Source organism: Danio aesculapii, chromosome 16 (genome assembly GCF_903798145.1).
Source record: "Danio aesculapii chromosome 16, fDanAes4.1, whole genome shotgun sequence".
NCBI classification, from domain to species: Eukaryota; Metazoa; Chordata; class Actinopteri; order Cypriniformes; family Danionidae; genus Danio; species Danio aesculapii.
Window position 1 is genome coordinate 49602455 of NC_079450.1, and position 21323 is coordinate 49623777.

General features: G+C 37.6%; 1 protein-coding gene across 1 annotated transcript in view; it reads right to left on the reverse strand.

The window, feature by feature from the left end:
• LOC130242926 (zinc finger protein 236-like) overlaps nucleotides 1-21323 on the reverse strand; it is a 77408-nt gene that overhangs the window by 15718 nt on the left and 40367 nt on the right. Inside the window, exons 18-25 of the mRNA XM_056474887.1 lie at nucleotides 20607-20758; nucleotides 20307-20496; nucleotides 17960-18253; nucleotides 15453-15556; nucleotides 7510-7935; nucleotides 2348-2493; nucleotides 2047-2263; nucleotides 17-196 (exon numbers count right to left, since the gene is read on the reverse strand). Coding sequence (XP_056330862.1) covers nucleotides 17-196; nucleotides 2047-2263; nucleotides 2348-2493; nucleotides 7510-7935; nucleotides 15453-15556; nucleotides 17960-18253; nucleotides 20307-20496; nucleotides 20607-20758 — 1709 coding nt within the window. The remainder of the gene's footprint in view (nucleotides 1-16; nucleotides 197-2046; nucleotides 2264-2347; nucleotides 2494-7509; nucleotides 7936-15452; nucleotides 15557-17959; nucleotides 18254-20306; nucleotides 20497-20606; nucleotides 20759-21323) is intronic.

Here is a 21323-nt window from a genome sequence, read left to right on the forward strand (position 1 = left end):
GTAGATGTGTGTGTACCTGCTATAGTGAGTGTGATCTCGGGTGCGCTGTGGGCAGCTGTGGACACAGCAGCACTGCTCTGTGCTAAAGCTTGTGTGAGAGTGGAGTTATTGATGGTCAGTGTGATTTCTGGAGCACTGCTGCCTCCGCTCACCTGCAGACCTGCAGTACTGGACACTTGTGTCAGCTCCTGAGAACCTGACAGGACAAAGGCATCAATTCCAGACATAAGTTCAATTCAAAACTGCCGTGTACGTAACATAATGTAAAGTAGAAAAACGTAACGTAGCGTAAAGTCGCATAATGTAACGTAAAGTAGCGGATCGTAGCGTAGCATAACATGACGTAACATAACAAAATAACAAAACAAAAAATAAGCAGAACATAACTTTACATAACAAACTGTAATAAAACAAAAGCAAAACGAAATAACATAACATAACAAATCATAACAAAATAAAATAACATAACAACATTAAATAACATAACAAAACAAAACATAACATAAAAAACAAAACAACACAACACAACATAACACAACATAACAAAATAACAAAACATAACGCAACACATCACAACATAACAAAACATAACAACACAACATAACGCAACAAAACACAACACAACATAACACAACATAACAACATAACAAAACATAACGCAACACATCACAACATAACAAAACATAACAACACAACATAACGCAACACAACACAACATAACACAACATAACAACATAACAAACATAACACAACACATCACAACATAACAACACAACATAACGCAACACAACACAACACAACACAACAACATAACAAAACATAATATAACACAACACAACAAAACAAAATAACATAACACACCATAACATTACATAACAAAAAACATGACAACATAACATATCACAACATAACACAACATAACATAACCAACATAACATAACGTAACGTAACATAACATAACAACATTACATAACATAACAAAGCATAACATAACATAACACAACAAAAACACAACACAACATAACACACCATAACATTACATGACATAAAACATGACAACATAACACAACACAACATAACATAACATAACATAACATAACATAACATAACATAACATAACATAACAACATAACCAACACAACACAACATCACATAACACAACATCACATAACACAACACAACACAACACAACACAACAGCATAACATAACATAACACAACACAACACAACACAACACAACATAACATAACATAACAACATAACCAACACAACACAACGTCACATAACACAACATCACATAACACAACACAACACAACACAACACAACAGCATAACATAACATAACATAACATAACATAACATAACATAACATAACATAACATAACATAACATAACATAACATAACACAACATAACACAACATAACACAACATAACATAACATAACATAACATAACATAACATAACATAACATAACATAACATAACATAACATAACAAAATAACAAAACATAATATAACACAACATAACATAACATAACATAACATAACACAACAAAATAACAAAGCATAACATAACACAACAAAACACAACACAACACAACACAACACAACATAACATAACATAACATAACATAACATAACATAACACAACATAACACAACACAACATAACATAACAAATTACAAAACATAATATAACACAACATAACACAACAAAACAAAATAACATAACAAAAAACACAACATAACAAAACATAACATAACACAACATAACATAAAACATGACAAAATAACATAATATAACAAAAAATAACTAAATAATTTAACAAAACAACATAAAATACAACATAAAATCTGCATTTCCTGCGATGTGACTATTGCGAATGATCACACTGCGATGCTGAAACTATACACTGTGCAGCCCTAATATGAAATATAACTTAGAGATGGCTGAGAGAAAATCAACCAACAGACATGCCAACTGGGAAGGTAACAATGTAAAATAAAGAAAAAGAAAAAATAGGTAAGAGTGTATAAAGCTACGAACCTGCGTTCTCCTGCTCGTTTGTCAGGCTGCTGATGGTGACGCTGGCTGGAGCGGGTGGAGGCTGCAGCGAGAGGCCACCCAGAGGGTGAATGACCACATTGGCAGGAACCGAACCGTCTCCAGCAGTCATGAGGTGAGCGGTCGCATGTGGCGTCAGACCTGAGTCAGCCGTCAGAGAGTGAGAAAGCAAACTGCCCTGCAAGATACTGGGGTCAATCTGAACAAAAAGAAACAAACGTTCCTGCATCATCACACTTGCAAGTACAACTACAATAAATTGGTCTCTTTAGGCGAGTACTACCTGCAAAGTGATGTTGTTGATGTTGCTGGGGTCAATCCCAGAGATCTGGACATTTGGACACACCAGATTTGTAGGTGTCAGCTGCAAGTGAATCCCTTCAAGTGTAGCAAGACCCTCTGCTAAAGAGACAGTCAGATCTCCACCCGCTGGATCAGATAGAAAAAAAATGAAACAAAATTAATATTTAAAAGATTAAAAGGTGAGTTTCCTGTATTGTTCTTAAAAGATTTATAGGTCATTTACAACCCCAAATCAGAAAAAGTTGGGACATTATGGAAAACGCAAATAAAAAATGAAGTAGTGATTTCTAAATTTACTTTGACTTTCATTGCAGACATTATGAACACAAAATATTTACTGCTTTGTCTGGTCAACTTCATTTCATTTGTAAATAAACATCCTTTCCTGTCATTCAGACCTGCAAAACATTCCAGAAAAAGTTGGTACAGGAGCAGTTCAGGGCTAGTAATCAGGTTAATTGGTTAAATAATGATGTGATTTGAAACAGGTGATGTCAACAGGTGATTGTAATTATGATTTGGGACAAAAACAGCCTCCAAGAAAGGTCTAGTCCTTTAGGAGCAAAGATGGGCTGAGAATCGGCAGTTTGCCAACAAATACATGAGTGTTCTGTCTTTTCCTTTTAGCAGCAATAATGACGACTGGAAACTTTGTTTAAAACGAAAATGAACTGTTTACTGAAGTTGTTTGCTGTATACTGAACCAGGAGTGAACTCCGAACACACACACTCACACTGAGTCAGTTGCTAATGGTTACAGGCGTGCTTTCAGTAGCGCTAAGCATCATAGGAAAACTGTTCTTAAAGCAAAACAGCATTTATAAATGACAAGGTAAATAAATTCACTTTATACGAATGAAATGATAAATGGAGCCTTAATTAATCACTCTAGCTGTTATATATCAATTTAAGTCACAACAATGAGAAAATTACTGAAATGTTTAAAAACAATGTTCCTCGAAGAAAGAGTGGAAGACATTTGAGTATTTCACCTTCAACAGTGCAGAACATAATTAAAGGATTCAAGGCATCAGCAGGAATTTCAGTGCGTAAAGGACAAGGGCGCAAACCTAAGCTGAACTACCGTGATCTTCGATCCCTCAGGAGGTACTGCATCAAGAACCGTCATTCATCTATAAGCGATATCACCACATGAGGTCAGGACTACTTTGGCAAACCTTTATCAAGTACCACAATATGTAGTTACATCTACAAATGCCAGTTGAAGCACATTACAAAGTCCTGGCTGCAAAGGAAGAGGATTCAGGTACTTAACTGGCCTGTCTGCAGTCCTGACCTGTCTCCAATAGAGGATGTGTGGTGCATTTTAAAGCGCAAAATGCGACAACGAAGACCCCCTACTGTTGCCCACCTTAAGACTTGTTTGCAGGAAGAATGGGACAAAATTACACCTGAAACACTTCATCACTTGGTGTCTTCAGTCCCTAAATGTCTTTTAGGTGTTGTGAAAAGGAATGGCAACATTACAAAGTGGTAAATGCTTTACCGTTTCAACTTTTCTTACATTTTTTTTCTAATTTTTTGAAACGTGTTGCAAGAATCAAAATTGAAATTCCTGTTTATTTTGAAAAAGAAAGAAAAAAACTATAAAATCCTGAGGAACATTAAATAATGTTTGTCATATTCTAAGTAAATTTGGAAATCACTACTTTCTTTTTATTTGCGTTTTCCATAATGTCCCAACTTTTTCTGATTTGGGGCTGTAGATTAGTTTCTTTTTTAGATTGATTTGTTTTGACCAGTGGCTTCCCTGAAGAGGTGATCCTTACTATTTTCTCTACTTAAAATAAATCGGTTTAATTAACATAAAGTGAGTGTGGACGTTTGGTTGTCGACCTGGAAGGGATATTTCAGGGGGAAATCTAACACCACAACCCAATTCTTTTTCTTATGCCCATTGGCATTATTTTTTTCATAGACCAGGGATTCTCAGCGATCCTGCAGATGGGCTGCGAGATTAAAATTAACTCTCAATATATTTTTTGGATTGCATTATAACACACTATATTAAAATGATCCTATTCTCTGATTGATTACTTCAAACTCAGCGCAAAAACAGCCTCATGATCGCATCTGCAACTAATCCAGCAAGTCTGTTCCTTCACAAACTATGCGGGAAGTGAAAGTCTCTCTTTGTGTATTTTTGTGTAAACTATTTAATATATCCACATAGTTGTCCAAATGAATGTCCTGTGAGTGTTTTATAACAGATGGGCACCCATACAGGAGGATCAAGGGAGGCTCAATGATGCTCAACGGTGTACATAGAATGTAAAATAAACTTGCATATGAGCTTCAGACGCACTCTGGCAGGAACGCAATCTGTCCCTGTCAGTTATTTTCTAATAATATCCAGCTGCAAACTCATCCGCCATCAAATCGACACAGATTTAGGATGTTTTACATTTGTCTGTATGTTTTTGAATAGTAGATATTCAGTTAGTCCAGTTTAAAGCAGAAGCTGGTCTTTTGCAATATCCCTGTTGAGCTGTGGTTCTCTTTGAGTCTATGTATGTTTAAAATAATAATAAAATTATATTTAATATAGTTTTAGTTTTTAATATATAATTACATTTATTTAAATGATTTTTTTAAATAAAATTCTGATAATAGAAAATAATAGAAGGCACAACAAACGTATAATATACATTTGTTAATATAATATAATATAATATAATATAATATAATATAATATAATATAATATAATATAATATAATATAATATAATATAATATAATATAATATAATATTTGTTAATAAATAAAAGTTTAAATGAGCATATTAAACAAACATTTTAGTCAGACAGGTGGGCCTTCAAAAATTTATCAGAGAAAGAAGTGGGCCCCGAAGTGAAAAAGGCTGAGAACCCCTGTCCTAGACTAAGGCCCAATCCCAATTCTACCCCTTAGCCATTCCCCTTACCCCCCACCACTCTTTTTGGGCGTTCACGCCAAGGAGTAGGGGTGTCCTAATTCTCTTTAGCTTGAAGGCGTAGGGCTAAGGGGAAGGGGTGAATAGCTCTTCGAACAAAGATTTTATAGGACCACACTTGAAACTAAGGGTGAAGAAAATTTCCCGGAATAACGGCAGTATAGCTGCACCCAGAAGTAAGGAGATCCACAAATGAGTATTTTTTGTCATTATTACGAATTTTTACAACAAACAAACACATGTTTTAATATATTCATAACCGCGTTCATTTTTTACCGTCATGCTTTTAAAAAACGCAAAAAATAATCCATAATAATAACTCCTGTACATAACTCCGCTGGAATACCCTGTCAGAAAAGTCTAGTGGCTGAGAATGAGCTTTTTACAGTGTCTGCTATAACGTTAGAGTTGTTTCCGTGTACATAGCTGAATATGGCCACTGTGTAAATACACAGTATATTTACGATCTTTTTGCCACATTAGATCGTTATGATGATATAATATATGCTTTCAGTGATTTCCTGAAGATAAATACCAAAAAATAAAGCAACTGGAATAACAACAGCAATGGCGATCGTCTGATCCCACATGAAGCAAGAGATCGCGAGTATATATGATGACGTGTGCTGGTGCTGTAGTGCTGTCCCAATTCTTAGGGGTAAGTTTTAAAGCCCTTTCCCTTAACCCTTGGTTGTAAGGGCCAAGGGGAAGGGCTACAAAAATGGAATTGGGATTGGGCCTAAATAATCAAGAGTGTAGAACTAGCATAGACGGAGGAGATGTGTTCCCACCAATATCCACGATTATTGAAATGTCTCCACCAACAATTAAATTGCCTCCAAAATAAAATAGTTCTCTGTCAACTCTCAATAATACATACAGTATGTAGAAAGAGATAAATCCCATTTACTTTTTGAGTCCTACCTGCCCCAAACACATATGGACATTGTGATTGGCCATGCTGTCAAGTGAGAGGCTGCTATGGTACATTTAGATGCAACAACTTTTCCAGTCAGGCGTACTGCACAGGACTCAGAAGAGACGTGGACATAAGAAGCTAAATTTCAAAGAAAAGTGTAAGTCACTTCTAGTCAAGTTCGCTACGAGGCTACTTTAATGGCTGTGCAACTAATCACAATTTATTTTAGTTATGAAATAACTACAATTGAGATAAAACGGTGCCCTCTTAAAGGGCACATAGACAGGCAGACAGAGAAAAAGCTGGAGTGAGATGATCAGCATTCAGTCGTACATGTACAACTCTGACACAGACCAAGCAGAGAGTACAAAATCATTTGTGTCTTTGTACAGTTTTACAGCCAACTGTGTGCTAGTTTCAAGTGCCGAGCTTGTACACAGAAACTAATAACCACGCACACTGAATTAACTTTGACTGAGGCACCGGATGCGCCGATCGAAGCCGCGACACGGCACACCAGACACTCTCTGTGGCGCGGCAGAGACATGAAGTGTCCCGAATCGTCGTGCCACGCATTTTTGAATTCTAAACATAGGTTTCTGCAGCGATCCGCGGCGCCCAGCCATCGACTTGAGTGTACCCTGATAGAAACCTATGTTTAGAATTGTAAAACGCATGCTAGTTAAGATCACAGGGAGCTTCTGGGATCGCGAGAAATGCAAACGGCTGAAGTATAAGGTAGACTCAATGAGAAGTACACATGTTTGCAAACTTACCTAAAGATACAACCAATAATTCCGATTAGAGCGATAATGTGGAGAATATTGCTCTTGTGTTGAGCCCAATGAGCCTTACATCTAAAAATAGAGCTAGGGTGTTCCTTTAGTGATATTGCTTCGACTCACGCTGAAAATGGCGGACGTGAATCAACAAACTGAGGATATGATGACGCGCCTGTCAATCAATATTGGTGGGCGGTGGGACCGCTCTCCTACGTCAGGTAGTGGTCGATTTGAAAACCGCTCCAATTGGTCCACCGTTTTTTTATGTTGTTAAATTGAAAAAAAAGCACTGGGTGTGCTTACTGTATATCATGACTTATATATGACGGTCTATACACCATACATGCACATACAGTATGTCTGTCCAAACAGCTTGAAAAGTAGATTTTTTACCATAGGTGCCCTTTAAATTAGGTCCCCACCAATATCAAAAGCAAATCTACACCCTTAATTGCATAATAATAATATTGTAAAGGTGTTTGTCATTACCTGACACAGTAGCAGGCAGGATAGCTTGTCCGACTAACCCTTGCTGTAGCAGACTGTGATCATACTGGCCTGTGAGCACTGGGTTTGCTGGGATGTAAATGCTAGGATCTGTGGCGGAGCTCTGCAGTAATCCCACAGAATGCTGAGTGTCCACGGCGGAGGAGGGATGCTGAGACTGAGGAACGCTCTGCACTTCTTGTCTTTCTGAGTTCTGCGGCTCAGCGCTGGAGCTCCGCTTGGACTTGCGGTCAGACGAGCGCATGTGACCCTGGATGTGAGTTTTGCGATGGCCTGATGTACGGAAGCGGAGATCACAGAAAGGGCACTTGAAGGGTTTGGAGCCTGTGTGTAATCGCATGTGGACTTTGAGACTGCCCTTCGTGGAGAAGGATGTGTTGCACATGTGGCAGCTGAACAGCTTCTGCCCTGCATACACACAAACACATGGGATGTGTAAGAGGATGAAAGAAAAGAAGGTTATTTTTGGCTACAATATAATAAAATATACAGCTGAAGTCTTTACTAGAATTATTAGCCCCCCTGTATATTTTTGTCCTCAATTTCTGTTTAACAGAAAGATTTTTTCAACACATTTCTAAACATGATAGTTTTAATAACTCATTTCTAATAACTATTTTTTTTCTTTACTATGATGACAGTACATAATAATTAGGCAAGTTATTCTTTAAAGAGCCCATATTATGGGTTTTTGAAAATGCCCTTCCATGTAGTGTGTAACACAGCTCTAAGTGAAGTGAAATGTCCAGCTAAGGCTTAAATCTGTAAGTGTACAGTGTTTAAAACTATTGATTCATCTATAAAAGAGTCGACTCATAGTGCTTCAAACGAGTCGTCTTGATAACGAGTCATTAGGTGTTTCGTGATGACGCAGCTACGAAACACAAGCCTCGCCAGTAGTTATGCGCGCAAACCAGGGATAGTTGAAACCTGCGGCCCCGCCCACTAACACAGAAAAAACACTAGACACACACACACAGACGCCGCCGGTCGAATGAAGTCACGCTGTGCTCAGATGGATAATATTGACAGTCTCTACCCAAAGATGAAACTGTGAAGAGTCAGTGGTTGAGGTTTATTCACCAGTGTAAGTAAGTGCGATTAAAATTGTTGCCTCGTTTACTCTAGCTTGCAAATTATGTATTTATTGTGTTTTGTTACTTGTTAACCTGGTACAGTACACGCGGTTACTCTTTATATTCTCTTATCACATGTAAGCCACGTTAAAAACGCGACGCGTGCCGCTTTGTTTACAGATTTAACGTTAAATGCTTTTGTGAGCTCGCGATCCACTGCCGTTTGTCGTTGCTATGGCCATCGTAAGTTAGGAGACAGGAAACTCGCGTCGATCTCCCTAGTTCTGAGGAGGAGCGTTATGTGTGTGTGTTTGTGTGAAAAAAGCCTTACACTATGAAGCGTGTGTGCACTGTGACTACTTTAATATAGTTGATTACCAGCTGGGCATTTCACTCTGTCTCGCGCTGAAGCCTGTCACTGTCGACCAATCACAGCAGGCTGTCATTCAATCAGCGCAGATTAGCTTCGCGCTGAGGAGGGGGTTGGGAACAAATGAATCGCTGAACGATTCATATGGGAGTCGCTGGGATAATTAGGTAAAAATAAATGCAGATTATAAGACCATCAAAGTGTTTTTTGACCTTGCATGCATATTAGACTGTTGTTGGAGACCCTTACAACCTACATATGACCCTATTTCATGTATAATATGGGCTCTTTAACGATGATTTGTTCTGTAGACAATATAAAAAAAATAGCTTAAACGGGCTAATAATATTAATCTTAAAATGGCTTTAAAAAAATTTAAAACTGCTTTTATTCTAGTCGAACTAAAACAAATAAGACTTTTGCCAGAAGAAAAAATATTATCGGAAATACTGTGAAAAATCCCTTGCTCTGTTAAACATCATTTGGGAAATATTTATAAAAGAAAAAAAATAAAAATAAAAATCACAGGAGGGCAAATAATTATGACTTTAACGATATCAGAATTTTCTGAAAAAGCTTGCAAAATGTGGATGGTGGTCAAACATTTACTGCCAAGATGTTGTGAGTGGGTTTTTGCTATTTCGATAGGCTGCTATTTCAATCTGGGGAATATTTAGATATTTAGCTAATATCTATTGTCAATTTGTCACTCTCGACTTACAAGCTGCTGATTTTTTTACAAGGCAAGGCAAGGCAAGGCAAGTTTATTTATATAGCACATTTCATACACAGTGGCAATTCAAAGTGCTTTACATAAACAGGAATAAAAGAAACAAGTATAAGAGAAATAAAAAACAAATAATAGAAATGGTAAAAATAGAAATAAAATAAAATAAAATAAAAGCAGATAAAATGTGTTATAAAAGAATTAAAAAGAAGAGAAAAACATAGTAGTTCGATCTGTCGGACGTAGCACAGTGCTCATTCAGTAAAGGCACAGCTAAACAGATGTGTTTTCAGTCTTGATTTGAATGTGCCTAATGTTGGAGCACATCTGATCATTTCTGGAAGCTGATTCCAGCAGCGAGGGGCGTAGTGGCTGAAAGCCGATTCACCCTGCTTTGACTGAACTCTTGGGATTTCTAATCTATTTGATCCTAAAGATCTGAGTGATCTGTTAGGTTTGTATTCAGTGAGCATATCTGTAATGTATTGAGGTCCTAGGCCATTTAGTGATTTATAGACCAGTAATAATACTTTAAAATCTATTCTGAATGTAACTGGGAGCCAGTGTAAAGACCTGAGGACGGGTGTGATGTGCTCTGATTTCCTGGTTCTGGTCAGAATTCTGGCCGCAGCGTTCTGGATGAGCTGCAACTGTCTGACTGTCTTTTTGGGAAGGCCAGTGAGGAGACCATTACAGTAATCCACCCTGCTGCTGATAAAAGCATGAACAAGTTTCTCTAAGTCTTCACAGGAAACAAAGCATCTAATTCTTGCAATGTTTTTGAGATGATAGTATGCTGATTTACTAACTGTTTTGATATGACTATTAAAACTCAGATCTGACTCCAGAGTCACACCGAGATTTTTGACCTTATTTTTTGTTGTTTGACCCTTAGAGCCAAGGTACGCATTCACCTTGAGAACCTCATCTCTGTTCCCAAACGCAATCACTTCAGTTTTCTCTTTGTTTAACTGAAGAAAGTTTTGGCACATCCAATTGTTAATTTCATCAATGCATTGGCAGAGGGTGTCAATGGGGCTGTAGTCATTAGGCATTAAGGCTAGGTAGATCTGAGTGTCATCAGCATAGCTGTGATAGGAGATTTGGTTTTTTCTCATTATTTGGCTCAGAGGGAGCATATAAAGGTTGAACAGGAGAGGTGCCAGAATCGAGCCTTGTGGGACTCCACATGTCATGGGTGTCCACCTCGACCTATGGTCACCTATACTGACATAGTAACCTCTTCCTTCAAGGTAAGATCTGAACCATTTGAGGACCGTCCCAGACAGCCCAACCCAGTTTTCCAGCCTATCCAGAAGTATGCTGTGATCGACAGTGTCAAATGCGGCACTGAGATCGAGCAGTACCAGCACTGTTAGTTTGCCTGAATCTGTATTTAGGCGGATATCATTGATTATCTTTATAAGGGCGCTCTCTGTACTGTGATGTGCTCTGAAACCAGATTGATAATTGTCCAAACATCCCTTGAAGTTTAAGAACTTGTTAACCTGGTTAAAAACAACTTTTTCAATGATTTTGCCAATGAAAGGGAGATTCGAGATGGGCCTGTAATTGCTCAATATGGTGTTATCCAGGTTGCTCTTCTTCAAGAGGGGTTTAACAACTGCAGTTTTAAGTGAGTTAGGAAAAATCCCTGAGAGAAGTGAAGCATTTACCACTTTTAGAAGATCCATTTCTAAACAGGTAATCACCGTTTTAAAGAATGATGTGGGGAGCGTGTCAAGACTGCAGGTTGATGTTTTCATAACTTGCACGATCTCTTCTAAGATTTAACCATTAATTACCATGAAATCGGACATAATGTCTGATTTCTTAAGTTGTGGTTGAGTTAATCTGACTTCGACACAATTTGGCTGATTGGATGAGCTGATTGCCTTTCTGATATTATTGATCTTGTCAGTAAAGAAATGAGCAAACTCATTACATTTGCTTTCAGAGAGTAGCTCACTGGGAATCCGACTGGGGGGGGTTGTGAGTTTCTCTATCGTTGCAAAGAGTTTACGAGCATTGTTTACGTTGCTGTTTATAAGGCTTGAGAAGAAAGTCTGCCTAGCAGTTTTTAGTTCCATATTAAAAGCACGAAGACTGTCTTTATAGATATTATAATGGACTACTAGTTTCGTCTTTCTCCACATACGCTCAGCTTTTCTGCACTGTCTTTTCATTATTTTAATTCTTGGGGACCTAGACCAAGATCCCCTTTGCCTGCTAGTTATCTTCTTGGCTTTAACAGGAGCAATGTCATCTATGACATTTTTAACTTTAGAATTAAACAAATCAAGGAGAGAATCAACAGAGTCTGCAGATATACTTGGTGCTAGCGATATGGCCTTCATAAACTGCTCATTAGTGTTCTCATTTATGCATCTCTTTCTGACAGAGACAGATCTGTCTTTAATAGCTGGAGTGATCAATATGTCAAAGAAAATACAGAAATGATCAGATAGTGCAACATCCTTAACAACAGTTGATGAAATGTGTAAACCCTTAGTTATAAGTAGATCAAGAGTGTGTCCACGATTGTGTGTGGGTCCTTGAACATGCTGAGTCAGATCAAAAGTGTTCAAAACAGTCATCAGTTCTTTTACAGCATTGATTTCTGGATTATCAATGTGAATATTAAAATCCCCAGCAATGGTAAAATAGTCAAATTCAGAGGTTACTAATGATAACAGCTCTGTAAAATCATCAATAAAAGCTGGAGAATATTTTGGAGGTCTGTAGATAATGATCAGTAAGATACGTGGAGCACCTTTTAGTGCTATACTCAGATATTCAAAAGACAAAAAGTCACCAAATGACACTTGTTTACACTCATAGACATCTTTAAACAGGGCAGCAATGCCTCCACCTCTCCTATTGGCTCTGCAAACACTCAAAAAGTCAAAGTTTAAAGGAGCTGTTTCATTCAGAACTGCTGCGCTACAGCTGTCATCTAGCCAAGTTTCATTTAAAAGCATAAAATCAAGGCAATTTGAGCTGATAAAATCATTGACTAAAAGTGACTTATTGTTGAGTGATCGGATGTTTAAAAGTGCTAACTTAACAGTTTTAGCTGTTTTTGCTACAGTAGTCTCAGATTTATATTTAATAGACACAAGATTTGAGTGATTTGCTATACGGCCTGAAAAAGTCTTCGGTTTTCTGTCACGTAATACAACACATATATGTGTAGAGAAAGCTACAGGCACACTGGGTTCCTGCTTGTTCTGTAAACATCTGATAAAGACACTGTTATCTAAGCAGGCACCCGAGACACATCATGGAGAGCAGTTTTGTTCACCCGCTGAAGATGGTGCGTTGTTGTTTGGGCCCTGGCGGTGGGGTAAATGTCGGAGGGCTCTTCCAGGTGGGCTCAGAGGTGGTTGTGGAGCAGGCCGCTTTTTGGTTGGTAACTGGGGGCTTGCGGCGATGGAGTGTGAAAGTTTAGTTCCAGCATGCACCAGTTCCTCCATCTTTTTTGAGAAACCCAAGAGAGGCGAGCAAGGTGATAATGAGAACGTGTCTGGTGACAGAGGCTGTGGCTCTGGAGATTCTGGGTGTTGAAATATGTTTTCCTGGGTGTTTTCCTGAGGATCATTTTTTAGTGACGAGACATGATGCTGTTCTGATGCGTCACAGTCTGTCTGTGTTGAGCAGAGGGCCAGCGATAGTGTCTCTATCAACAGTGGGTGTTTTGGCTGCGTAGCGTTATCACTGTCCTTGGGTGATGCGTCAGCCCCAAGTCCACTCGGGAGCTGATTTGAGGTCCTGTGGTCATCCGGACAGATGCTAGGTGTGTATGTGCCATTTGGATTGAGGTCAGTGGCACACACAGCTGATGGATGATGGAGGGAGAAGAAGATATTGTCCTTTAGCACCTTTGCACCAAGTTTGTTTGGGTGAAGGCCGTCTGATGTCAACAGTTGTCTTTGGTTCCAGAAGAGATTGAAGTTGTCAATAAAATTCAGTCCTTTCCTGTTACATGCTTTCTGCAGCCATACATTTAGACTAAGAAGCCGTGAAAACATATTTGTCCCTCTTGCAGGAAGCGGTCCACTGATGAACGGCTGAATTTTCACTCTTTCAACTGTTTCCAAGAGCTCACAGAAATCTCTCTTGAGCAGTTCTGACTGTTCCTTCCGAATATCATTCTTCCCCACATGGATGATAATCCGTTTTGCAGTCTTGTGCTTCTTCAGAATTTCCTGTAGTTCTTTGTTTACATCAGAAACTGTTGCATGAGGGAAGCAGTATGTCATTGTAGATTTGCTCCTAAAATTCCTGATTATTGAATCTCCTACAACTAGTGTTCTTATCTCAGGTGCGATCGGAGCAGAATGCCGCTGTCTAGTCGGCCTTGAGCCTCTGTTCCATGCAGAGTTAGCTGCTGAGTCATGCGATCTCTGTCTGACTGCATTTGGGGATTCTTCACCCATCTTACTCAGTACTTCATATCTGTTCTCAAGCTGTATTTGAGTCCGAGCTGTATTTGGGGTAGAGGACGCTAATGCGGCAGCATATGATCTGACCCCACGAGTACCCTTTGGTCTCGCACCTTGTTTATGCCAATGCTCATTTTCAACAGCTTTAATCTGTTTTTCAGTGCTCGAAATAGTGGTAGGAATAGATTTATGGGACTCACCGGCTATTTGCTGTGAGCGTCCACAATGACGCTGCAGTTCTGGTTGGATCGCAAGTAACTTTGTTTCAAGAACTGCAATCTTTTGTAGAAGTTTGTGGCAGTTTGTACAGCAGTGAGAATCTGAATTAATCCGATCCAGAGGCATTTTCACAGCCGTGTTTTCCCATCTCAGGAATGTGAGCAGCTGATAGCTGGTAGCGGGAGGATTGTTTAGACGATAAATCCCCTCTTGTTAGTAAAGCTATATTCCAGAAAGTTTGTAGAATCGATGCTGATCTTCAAGCTGTGTCGTTTGAGCACTGTGCTGATAGGCTCAAGTTAAATTAGGGTTTAAGATATAAAAGCAAGTGAGCAGAGAGCGGAGCAGTAGGCAAAGACGTCCGAACAGTAGCGAAGCAGGAAGCAGGTGTGTTACAGGAGAAGCTGTGCAAATTACATAAACTGTGTTGACTCCAATTGGTTGCCATGCAATTATTATTAATCAATACTTTGAAAAACTTTAAAGAGACAGGTACATTTAAAAAAAAATCTTTACAGTATCTTGACAATGACTATCAAACAATAATATCAAAATTGAACATGCATTAAATAACTTTTGAATGTCCTATTATGTAATAATTATTACTTATAGATGATCTGTTTAACTGTTTTCTTGCTAGTGAAATGCTCAGTTTTTCCACTTACAAAGTCCGTAATGTAAATAGCAAATGCGCTATGGCGTGACGCAACTGACCCTTAAAGGAAATGGGAGATGAGACTCTGATTGGTTTCTTCTCAAAACACACCTTTAACTCTTTAAGAAAATAAGCTCAACCCTTTTAGACCATGCGCCACAGCGCAAAGCGGATTTTTCCATCCTTAAATTAGCAAAAGTGGATTCCGACACTCCCTTAATGCTTTTGCGCCCTGCGCTTTGCACTTGGATTGTCAAAATAGAGCCCAAAGTCTCCTAAGTAAAGGATTCTGTTTCTAATAGGTGAACATCAGTTCACTAATAATAAAAAGTGTATTTTAAACAAAGATTATTATTACACTTTTAATCTGTCAAAGCTTTAACACATACATATAACTCACATCTACACATTTATATTGCAAGATATAACTCACCTGAGTGTGTCTTAACATGACAGTCCAGTGTGGATTTCACTGTAAAAGACTTCCCACACTCATCGCACTTGTACGGTTTTTCACCTGTATGGATCCGAATATGCCTGAAAAAGGAAAAACGGCTTACATTAAAGTTAAACATTTAAAGCAGGCCAGTGATGGTGAATTCTTTCCCATGAGTTGATTTCCTAATTCTCAGATTGTTGACTGGGATGTGTGACGATTGATCCTGCTCATAAATGGCTGTTCCTGAATCTCACACTATATTTGTCACTTTTGTGATTGATTTAGCATTCTTGCAGGTGATGATGCAGTAACAATAAACACAATAGATTTAAAGAGACAGTTCACCCAAAAATTTTCATTTACTCTCCCTCAAGTGGTTCCAAACCCTTTTTTGTTGAACACAAAGCGAAACCCTATGGAAGTCAATAGATATTGCTTCAAAACCTCTTCTTTTGTGTTCAACAGAAGAAAACAGCTCATAAAGGTTTGAAACAAGTAAAGGGTGAGTAAAGATGACAATTTAAGTTTTCATTGAGACTCCATTAGTTTTCAATATTCTAAGAATAAATGTTGAAATAAAACATATAAATAATTACTAACAGCTAATACAGGAATTAGACGGTGAAATTCAACAGAACCTTTTTAAAGACTTTTTCCATACATTTAAAACCTTATTGCCACTTTAGGTTTCATCCAGTAACACTGTCACATTGTAACTTACACGTTTTAACACCGTAAACACATTTTACCTTGCAGATTGTGTAAGAATATATATATTCTCATTATTTTTGAACACATCTAGAGTTATGCAGTGGCACAGAGTTAGTTTCTTAACTTCACACAGAAACAGCAACGCATGCAGCAGGACATGACTTTGTTGCAGAGAGGCTATTGGTTATATGCCAGCAAAGTAGAACATGGAAGCAGCTTGAAGCGGAAATCGCGATTATGTCTGCGTTCTGGAGGTATTGTAAAGTTGATGATGACAACATTTTCATAGCAAATTGTGAGATACAGTGTGTAAACTTCGGACTGCTTGCCGGGTGTTTTAAGTTGAGGTGCTAATTGTTCTTATATTAGATTATTTTTATATTTACTGTTGCACTAAAGTTCAGAAGTGAAGAATTTATGTTATTTATTACTTGATTGTTCAAGCTGCCCCACAGAAGTGCTCAGTTTGTTAATAGAGTTGTTGAATGTTAAAATAAGGTGAATTAAATAGAAAAAGGAACATTCTGGATCTGTTTCTTCGCTCTTCTTTATTCTTTTTTTAATGTATTATAGAAGTATCGGATTGGGTTTCGGTATCGGTAGATACTCAAAATCAAATGACTCTGACTCGAGGTCAAAAAAACCTGATCGCGACATCCCTATTAGCTTGTGATAACTCATTGTTTTAATGCAATATAATTCAAAAGGGTGGGAAAATTTTTTTTTATCTGCTGTATTTGATCTGAAAAATTGCATCATGATCCACACAAAGACTCAAATAACATTAATGTGGGTATAGATTAATAGATTAAATAGATTGAATAATTAAAAATAATATTGTAAAAACAATCTATTTTTGTGCTACATAAAACCGGCACCTAAACTAAAACATACATACTAAATAAAAATGCAAATCTACTCTCTTCCAGCGGGGGGCGCCTATACAACAGCAGGAATAATGGTGTTGCCTGGGTTACTGCAGTAAACAAAGCAGTGTGATGTCAAATCTAGCAGAATTTTATGTATTTCATTAACTACACAGCTCCCTAATATTCTCAGATTAAATTCAGGCAAACTTTAAGTAAAGTACAGCATTGAATACTTTAAATACTATTTAAGGGCCTTAAGTTTAATTTTTCATCTGAGAAATATCAATAAGCTACGAAGCATGCTATCTATCTCAGATGCAGAAAAGCTAGTTCATGCTTTTATGACTTCTAGACTAGATTACTGTAATGCTCTGTTCACTAGTTGCACAGCATCCTCTATTAATAAACATCAGTTAGTGCAAAATGCAGCTTCTAGAGTTCTGACCAGGTCAAGAAAATATGACCATATTTCCCCAATTTTATCCTCCTTAACTCTCTAACACTGGCTGCCTGTTAAGTTTCATATTGATTATAAAATATTGCTTCTTACCTATAAAGCTTTAAAAAATCTAGCTCCTGTTCATCTAACCAACCTTCTGTCTTGCTACAATCTTGCTACAATCCAACCCACTCTTTAAGATCTCAAAACTCAGGGCTTCTGGTAGTACCAAAATAGCAAAGTCCACTAAAGGAGGTTGAGCCTTCTCATTTATGGCTCCTAAACTCTGGAATAGTCTTCCTGATAATATCCGAGGCTCAGACACACTCTCTCAACTCAAAAGAAGATTAAAGACTTATCTTATTAGTAAAGTATACATGCAATGCATCACATGTGTGAGTGTACAGGTGATTCATCAACTTTTAATAATTTTTAAGCCTTCGCGGACACCCTGTAATAAAGTAACGTAACATGACGATTACCTGACAAGGTCACTGGGTTTCTTGAAACTCTTTGGGCAGTATTGGCAGCGGTTTGCAAACTTGGGCTCAGTGTTGAGCTCAACACATTTATCTTTTACTTCACTAATACGATCTCGTTCGGCAGCTGTCTGGGCAAGAACCTTCTCTGACAGAGACGCCTCGTCCCCTGGGTCTCTCTTCGCCAGCTCTGCCGTCTGCTCTTCGGTTAACGTGATGATACCGTTGCGGTTTCTTTTCAGCCCTGAGCGATCTGACCCATCATCCTCCTCTCCAGCTTCATCGGTTTCAAGAACTGTGGACAGAAATTATATGTTAACATCAGTAATGCGCAGTAGAGCTTTGATGTCAGGTTATTCTATTCCCCAAAGCTGAAAATCATTTAGCCACCCTCCACTTGATTCAAACCATTGAGGTTCTTTCTTCTGTTGAACACAAAAAAAGATATTTAAAAAAATGCTAAACCATTGATTTCCATAGTATTTGTTTTTTCTACTATGGAAGTGAATGGTTACAGGTCTTCAGCTTTCTTCAAAATATCTGATTTTGACATAAGGGTGAGCAAATAGTGAATAATTATAATTTTTGGGTGCACTATCACCTTATGTGTTTTCCAAAGACCTTTAAATCTTCTTTGGAACATAAATTTATAATATTTATATATATCAATTTATAATATTGTATTTATATATATACATATTTCAAGGTCTAGTCACATTTACCTCCTTAAGTGACACTTAAGTAAGTGTCTTAATATAACCTTGACTTTAGTTTTATTTCAATAAATTGTGATTTGTGTCATTAACTATTTATTCATTATTATTATTTATTAATATTGTTTAGTTGTATTTTCATTTTTCCTCATGAGCTGAATTTGAATGCTTGAATGCTTCAGAAACGCCGACGCAGTGGCACAGTAGGTAGTGCTGTCGCTTTACAGCAAGAAGGTCGCTGGTTTGACTCTTGGCTGGGTCAGCTGGCATTTCTGTGTGGAGTTTGCATGTTCATTCGCGTGGGTTTCCTCTGGGTGCTCCGGTTTCCCCCACAGTCCAAAGGCATGCGGTACAGGTGAATTGGGAAGGCTAAATTGTCCGTAGTGTATGAGTGTGAATGAGTGTGTATGGATGTTTCATGATGGGTTGCAGCTGGAAGGGCATCCGCTGGGTAAAACATGTGCTGGATAATTTGGCGGTTCATTCCGCTGTGGCGACCCCGGATTAATAAAGGGACTAAGCCGAAAAGAAAATCAATGAATGAATGCTTCAGTAACATACAGCGGAAATGGATGGTAGTTGACGAAGATAAAGCTGTGCAATATGACTATATATCGTATGGACCAAAATAAAAAGTCATTTTATACTTTGCTCTATCGTTTATTTTGTGGAGTCACAAAATACATTGTTTACAGTAATACTATTTCATAATTTATATGTGTGCAATATTATACACCATTATGGGGATGCAGACAGAAATATAAATCACAGCATCGCGAGAAAGTTTCAATCTCGTTGCAAAACTTGAAAGTTGCAATCTTGAAAGTACAATGTTTTGTGACTTCATTATGTTTTATTTCTATGTTTGGAAAATTGCAATCTTCAAAGTACAATGTTTTTTGATTTTTATTATTTTTATGTCGGACCTGTATCATCATTAGCCTTTGAAAAGTGTTTTATTTTTTTATTAATACTGATTTTAGATTTCTACAGTTTCAGACATTTACCCTGATTACATTTGCCCAAAAGATGATCACATTTGAATGGGTACATTTCTGAGTATATACTTTAAAATTCAAACAACACTCCTTTACATGTGGTCAACATACAGTTGAAGTCACAATTATTAGCACACCTGTGAAATATGTTTTCATTTTCAAATATTTGCCAAATGATGTTTAACAAAGCAAGACATTTTTCACAGTATTTCCTTTAATATTTTTTCTTCTGGAGAAAGTCTCATTTGTTTTATTTTGGCTAGAATAAAAACATTTTATTGTTTTTAAAACCATTTTAAGGTCAATATTACTGACCTTTATTATAACTATTATTATTACTTATTATTATTACTTTAATTAACCTCTTAGTCAAATTTTATGTGCTGTCATCACATCATGGCAAAGACAAAAGAAATCAGTTATAAAAAAATATACAGGGGGTGTAATAATTGTGACTTCAACTGTATATGAACTATAAATTGATTGAACTTACAGAAAGGATACTATATTGTGATATATATATATATATATATATATATATATATATATATATATATATATATATATATATATATATATATATATATATATATATAGTTATCAAAATATGAGATGACTTATATTGCGATATGAGATTATGTCAGTACCTTGGGTTCTACGGCGTGCAGGAGTCTTATGTGTTTCCTGCGCAGCATGACGGTGCGGAAGCTCTCATCACACACCATACATTTGAAGGGTTTTGTGTTCAAATGGATGATCATGTGCCGGTTCAGACTACCGTTAGTGGTGAAACAGGTCTCACAAACATTACATTTATAAGCCTTCACCCCTGAGAGAGCAGGAAGAAAAAAAAAAAGATGAGAGGAGAAATTATATGACTAGGGTTTTTGAATGTATCGGAAATTAATAATAGGATTAAACTTTCCAGTGCAGGTTTACCTGTGTGTGTGTTCAGGTGTGATTTGAGCACCCCAGAGGACACAAAGCTCCTCCCACAGATGTTACAGCGATACGGTTTCTCTCCGGTGTGAGAGCGGACATGCTGCTTTAAATGACTGGACTTTTTGAAACCCTTATCACACAAACTGCACCTGAGAAACAAAATACGTACAGTATTACTGCTCGAATTGAACCCAATGCATATAGTGTGACAGGATAATGCAGTTAGCAAACAAACATGACTTGTGGTTAAACTAGGTATTGCAGTCCAAATTTTAAATGACGACGACTACGTACAGGTTGACAGATTGACGGCACAAACAGGAGTCTGAAGACGTGCCTAAAGATCGAGCCTTAAAATGTAAACTGCTCTGCTAATGTTTACGTTTGAAATATTTGTACTGTTTGCTAATTAAAAACCACCTCATCTAGACTATTATAATTCTGAATCTGTGTCTCATTTCGAAGACTCCTGCTGTCCTCTAGCCGCATCCACAAAAACACTGACAGCAACCAGGGGTGCTGAAATATAATTGGGTAAACTGGGGGTGGGTGGAGTTACAGGTAGCCCTGCATCAAGAATCGTCATTCATCTATAAGCGATATTACCACATGGGCTCAGGAGTATTTTGGCAAACCTTTATCAAGTACCACAATACGTACATCCACAAATGGCAGTTAAAACTGTACTGTGCCAAAAGGAAGCCCTATGTTTAC